The sequence below is a fragment of the Haliaeetus leucocephalus genome, unplaced genomic scaffold (assembly GCF_000737465.1).
Source record: "Haliaeetus leucocephalus isolate CR32 unplaced genomic scaffold, Haliaeetus_leucocephalus-4.0 Scaffold195, whole genome shotgun sequence".
Classification (NCBI taxonomy): Eukaryota; Metazoa; Chordata; class Aves; order Accipitriformes; family Accipitridae; genus Haliaeetus; species Haliaeetus leucocephalus.
Genome location: NW_010972631.1, coordinates 1,169,208 through 1,175,207, shown reverse-complemented (window position 1 = coordinate 1,175,207; position 6,000 = coordinate 1,169,208). Strand labels below are relative to the sequence as shown.

The window sequence follows — 6,000 nt, the reverse complement described above, 5'->3', positions numbered from 1 at the left end:
GCCCAGGCCGGCACCGGAGCGGGCCGCGCAGCCCGCGGCGGCCCCCGGCGAAGCTTCCCTCCTACGGCTGCGTTGCACAAAAGCCCGCCCTTCTCTGTCGTAGGGTGGAAGCGGCAGCCGGTTTCCAGCAGCGATGGCTGACCCCCGGGCCCCACAGCAGAACGGCAGGCGGGGGGGGAGGTGAGGCCGCCGCCATCACCAGGCCGCCGTTCCGCCGCGGTGGCTGCAGCAGTGAAAGTGGCCCCCGCCGCCCCGTCGCGTCTCGGCCTTGAACCGCAGAGGTGGTGGGGGGAGTCCCTCACGGCACGACTCGACTGGTCTGAAAACGGGGGGGCTTCGACAAAGGGGCTTCCTTTTCTGGAGCCTCTAAGGGCCCTGCGGACCCGCCGACAGCCCCCCCAAAAGACTCAGCCCTACTCTAAGACTTAGTAGCGTCCTGTTTGTTGGTTTTCAGGATCACGAAAGGCTGAAACGGTGTCAGACACCAATGATTGTTCGTCTAGGCAAGAATTAATCAGCAAGAGCTTGACGTGGTGGGGAGATCACCTTTTCCGTGCTGCAATGCCAGAGGAACATTTGTTTGTGCCTACAACTTCGGTTTCTCTGCCGCCTGGTTACAGCCACAGTACACCTGGCATAGCACCACGAAGGAAATACATAAATTAAAGTGGGCATAAGCTCAGCAGTCTGTTTCCCTTTAATTCAGTACAAGTCATAAAGAAACATGTCTAAGCTTTTACGTGCTTGTCTTCAACAGCATAAGCTTGAAACCCTTGTCTCTAGCTCATGACCTGTCCCTAATTTCATCTACATTACTTTTATAGTCTTCCTAATCATCTTTAAAAAAATAGTTGATGTTTTGATGTCTTAGTTCTCTTTCCTTCTTTGATTGAACAGCAATGGAAAATGGTTGTAAACAAAAACTTTTGAGTAGGTATATTTTTTTCACCTGCTCATGTTCTCAGAATGGCAAACCAAGGCATTACTTTTCCCTTTCCTGTTCTGTTGCACAGTGATGTTGTGGTAACAGCAATAAATAAATAAAGCAACTTTACTCCACCTTCACAAGTAGCTGAATTTTCAAAGGGGCAAAGTGATCTTCCTTTTTACAGGACAAAGCACTACGAATAATGTAAAGCATAATGTATATAGCAGAAGGGAAAGGATGGCATCAGACCTTGAGGTTCCCTCTTACACCAAAAGCACCCCAGGGTACATTTAATGGCCAACAACTCTTGATGACATCTCAGCATTTCTGGTTAGCATTGGCTGATCTGACTGCTCGAGATGGTGAGCTGCAGGCACTGGGTGTCATGTTTGCAAACTATTTTGGTCATTTTTAGCAGGTATGTCCCATCTTTCCTCATTTGCCAGGCCTTCTTGCTGTGCAGCGGGAGAAGGGCTCTGGGACTATCTGCGACTAAATCTTGCCCTTCCCCGAAGTAGGAGAGCAGTATTTTGCATTTGGAAATCTGGATTTTCATGTAAAAAGTTCTGAGATATATTGTGATAGAAGACAATTTAAAAAATGATATTATAATGTGAATAATGGCATGAATCGAGAAGTGATACTTATTATGAACTAGTTAAGGGTAATGTGGAATTCAGCTTTCCCTTCTGGGCTCTGGCCTTTGACCCCGGCCACACTTATAGCGTCATTTTATATAGTTCAAGGAGGAAGACCTGCAGTTAACATGAAACTTGGACTTTTAGCTAAAAAAAGAAAAACGCTGTCACTGTAACTACATGACAGCTAAACACTACTGAAAAATAAGCTGAGCAGACTTCAATTTTAAGTAACAGAAATTCACTCATAGGACATATACATTTTCCGCATTTAAGTAAGCTACATTGTGGCCTGGCTGGGTGCTGGGATAATCGCCACGTCAAATTGTGCAGAGCTGGCAGTACCAGAGCACTTTCATTTTCAGCTGTATTATTAGTTAAAAGAGCTGCAGGAGGTGAATGCTGCCAGATTCCTGTGAAGCAGTCAGGGTACGGGTAGAAATCTGGAGATTAATTCCCAGCCCACATGTCAGCAGCTGCTTGGGGCAGACGAGGAGCAGGTGCTGCAGAGCTCTTGCACAGTCAGTGTTGCCAGTCCAGAGTGGCGGCCTCCCTCCTCTTCTTGCCTCTGGTCAAAAATGCCCTTTGGATTTGTGTTTTCATCTGCTTTTTGTTTAGACTTTTGCATGGATAAGCCATTTTGTGCTAGGACTTGTGTTTTTTTAAAATCAAATGCCAAATATAGTAGCAAAATTGCAGTCAAATCCTACACGCTGGCAGCACTTCATGTAGCTTGTGTATCCTGTCATATGATCTAGCTTGGTGAAAAAATAAACATGCTCAGCTGAAGCATATAGAAACTGAAAGTTTGCCTGAACATTGCTGCAACAAAGATTTTGTTATTTAATATCACACTGAATCCTTGCAGAAAGATTTTGCACAACTTCACCAAATCGGTTGCAAGATAGCAAGAATCATCAGTTTTGACAACTCAAAATATTAAAAATTGTGTGGCCTTAGTAAATGTTTTACATTGAAGTAAGGCTTCAGTCTGACAAAAAAAAAATCACTAATAATTTCTATTTTTTTTTTTTAATTTCTAGTTTCCAAGAAGGTGTTTTTGCTCATGTTTCTATGTACTTTTCTGCAGTTGTGGTATACTGATTTTATTTTTTTCTTTTGGATGAAAACAGGCTCTGATACAGCCACCTAGCTTCAGAGGAAAGGAGCATATAGGCCATCTGTTGCAAAAAATGTAACAAAGTTAATGACAATCACAAGGTTTGATAAAATGCATAATTCTTCAATTGCAGCCATCTCCTCTGTGAAAGAAAGGCCAAATCAGAGTAAATATATGGGCAGAATTCCACTGGACAATTGCAGCCTATGGATATACATTTCTAAGCTGATTACCAGAGGCTTACTTTATAGCTAATGGAGAGAACCAGGAGCTTTTACAGCAGAGTTCATCTTGCCTGGAACAGATGTTAGCTGTAGATCCAACAAATCGTGCTTTGAAAGTTCCTGGATTTCTCCATTAGCTGCAAAGGGGTATCAGGCCAAGTCATCTATGTTCTAGACTGTCCTAGTGAGGTATTTTCACGTGTATGTGTAGCCGCATCTGATACATATAGCTCTCTATATCTGACACAAATGTATCATGCATTTCCCCTCAGTTTAAAAGAATTACAAAGGTCTCAGTCGATAGAGCCTCTTATTTTTAACAGCAAGACTCTTGATGAACTGACTTTAAAGGTCCAAGAGGGGAGGGAGCTCAGCGGGTAGGAATGGGAATCACAGAGTTCAGCATGAGGAGTTGGGGGATGGACTCCAGCAGGAGCCCCTGAAGAGGGAGTTACTCCCAAAACCTCCCCTTTCTCTTGGATGCAGGACTCCTGTGTGACACAGGGGCTGTTGTTGCACTTGGGTCTGATGTACCAGTGTATATTCTGGCAGATCTCAGGGAATTAAGCTAGGTAATGGGACACTGAATTATTATTTATTTCTCTGTGCAGGTCATATAATTGTGTGATGTAAGGTACATTTCAACAGTGTATACTATACATTAAGTGATTACCTGAAGTCAGTTCAGAGTGGGGTTTGTATGCTTTGTAGGCTGTCTCATAAACTCAGCTACAAATAGTTTCTAGTGAAGGTTTGAGATCATAAAAGCTCATGAAAATACAATAGTTCTTTGTATAAAGCATTCACACCCTGCTTTCACCAATTCACAAAATGTAGAGCAGTTTGCTTCATTTAGAGTGCTACCCTTTCAATACAGACAGTTGGCTGCAGAAATAAACTCTAATGGAATTAAGGAATCTAATATTAATATGCCTATATTATCAGCGGGAACAGATATGACTCACTTGGAAGAGAAATCATTATTGTGCTCATTGGTGACTAACACAGTCTCAGCTTTTAAAATCCTTTATGTGACTTCAGACCTGGTAGATCTGGATTCAACAAGTGCACCTCCTCCTCACTGATAAAAACAAGCACGGCATTGTGTAACCAATGCCCTGTAGCAATTGCACAGATGCATGGTGCTTCTCAAGAAAGCGATTACTGTCTTTTCTTCAAGCTTAGTTCTAAAGCAACCATCTCACAAAACGGCTGGCTTTGCCAGCTGACTTTTAATTAGTGTTATTTCAGAAATGGAAGAAAGAGAATGAGGGAAGAAGTTACCATATTGCTGTAACTGCCCAAGCGAGCAAGTGCCTGATCTGGACCACCAGCGCAGAGTTTGTGGAACATCTTGCAGTAGTCCACACTATGTCAAGTCAAAATAAAGGTACTTATTTTTCACTTCCCCCCCCGCCCCGAAGAATGGGAAGAGTCACGCCAGTCACTTGACTCACTCCCCTCTGGCATCATCGTTGTAATAATTCAGATGGTTTCCTGGTTCAGAAGAAATGCACAAAGGCACAAGTCAAAGCTGAAGCTGCTCTCCGAGTAACAGCTGCTCATGACTCTGGACTTCCCTGATCTAGTTACGCTATCTTTAGCAATGACAGACAATGACAGAAATTTTCTTTACCGTGCAAATTGCAGAGTGAGCTAGATAGATGGAGAGTAGTTATGAACTACTCTGGTTAAAAATTATTTTGCTCCTGTGCCACTATTTAGGGAGAAAATACCAGACATAGCCTTTGACTCATGCAGCCAGTTTTTCACGATTCTCCCTCTTCAGAGCTTCAGGCCCCAGATTTTCTTTTTGTCACTTTTACCTTATGTGAGTTGCTCCCCATGTCCCTTCACTTTAACTTACTCCCATAAGCTTCCTTCTGGGAAGGGAGCATCTGTCTTCACAATTACACGGCAGCCAGAAGGAAAGCAGTCAGGATTACACCTGTTGGACTGCCATCAGTCTTCCCACCCTATCCATTCCAAAAAGGTTACTCACGACTCTAATGTGAACTTGCATGTACCTGCTTGCGTACAGCTGCTTGTGTACAGCTGCTTGCATACAGCTCCTACTGACTCAGCAATGGGAATAAAGGATTTACAAGCAGACTCGTAACTTAAAGCTCCTCAAAAAGTGTTTTACAATTGGTGTAAGGATGATTGAAGCTTACTGTGTCATTAACCAAGCTATATTGAGTTATCAGTCGTCTCTACCAGCCCTCTGTAGGTATCTGGGACACCCAGGAGTTTCTCACACGGTTAGTGGAAATCTAGGACTTGATTCAATTGCACACACATAGGCAAGTGATGCCATATGAGGGATCCCAAGGTATGCCATATGGAGCAGGAAGGTATGATATGGGATACTGGTGCTGTTCTGAACGAAGCAGTAGCTGAAGGCCAGGCGGGAGTGCCTAGAGCACCTTCAGTGACACAAAGGACCTACGTGGGCAACTGGACTAAACCCCTAATCACAACAGCCAAGAGAGCCCAGAGAGCGGCTCTGCTGACCCAACACGTCTACCCGCTGCCAAACTGCCGACTGTGTTAACTCCATCTCCACCCCCTGCTAGCAAGTGACCTCCCTCTGCCGGTTCAGCTGCCTGGGCTCTGCAGCCCCGCAGCCTTGGTTCGGCACGCTCGGCAGATCGCTTCGCCGTGAGAAAGGGCTGCACAGCAGAGCCAGGCCAGATAAGGCAGAACCAGAGATGGAGGGAGGGCTGTTGAGATGAGGCCCAGGAGAAAAACACCGATGTGAAAAGGTATAAAATGCTGCGGGGAAAAAGCGGAGAGTCAGAAGATGGCAGTTTGGTGACACTAGCCAGCGAAGTCTCATCTGGTGTCTTGCAGGGGGAGGTGAGCGTGTTAATGATTAGTCTAGTAGCTTGCTAGTCATAGCTACCTGTACTAACCAAAAAATTATTACTTTACGCTCTTAAACTGCGTGTACCTGCTTGCAGGGTTTTTTTGCAGATGGTGAAAGGTGTCTAGCAAAGTGATTCATGGTGGTGCAGACTGGCAGGTGATGAAGGCTGCAGAGGAATTTTGTTATTCTGAAAGAGAAATAACAAAAGCTGAAAACAATTG

The 6,000-nt window shown here is 44.5% G+C and overlaps 1 protein-coding gene across 4 annotated transcripts in view; it reads right to left on the bottom strand.

Moving 5' to 3' along the window:
• The window catches only part of UBE2J1 (ubiquitin-conjugating enzyme E2, J1), a 57,927-nt gene that overhangs the window by 34,705 nt on the left and 17,222 nt on the right, over positions 1-6,000 (bottom strand). For 2 of the 4 annotated variants that reach the window (XM_010565690.1, XM_010565688.1), the window contains exons 2-3: positions 5,864-5,966; positions 4,195-4,279 (exon numbers count right to left, since the gene is read on the bottom strand). The exons of 1 other annotated variant lie outside the window; for it this stretch is intronic. In XM_010565690.1, the coding sequence (XP_010563992.1) occupies positions 4,195-4,279; positions 5,864-5,917 (139 nt within the window). In that variant the 5' untranslated portion in view covers positions 5,918-5,966. Of the gene's footprint in view, positions 1-4,194; positions 4,280-5,863; positions 5,967-6,000 lie in introns of those variants that run through there. One more of the 4 variants, XM_010565693.1, reaches the window with a different exon arrangement.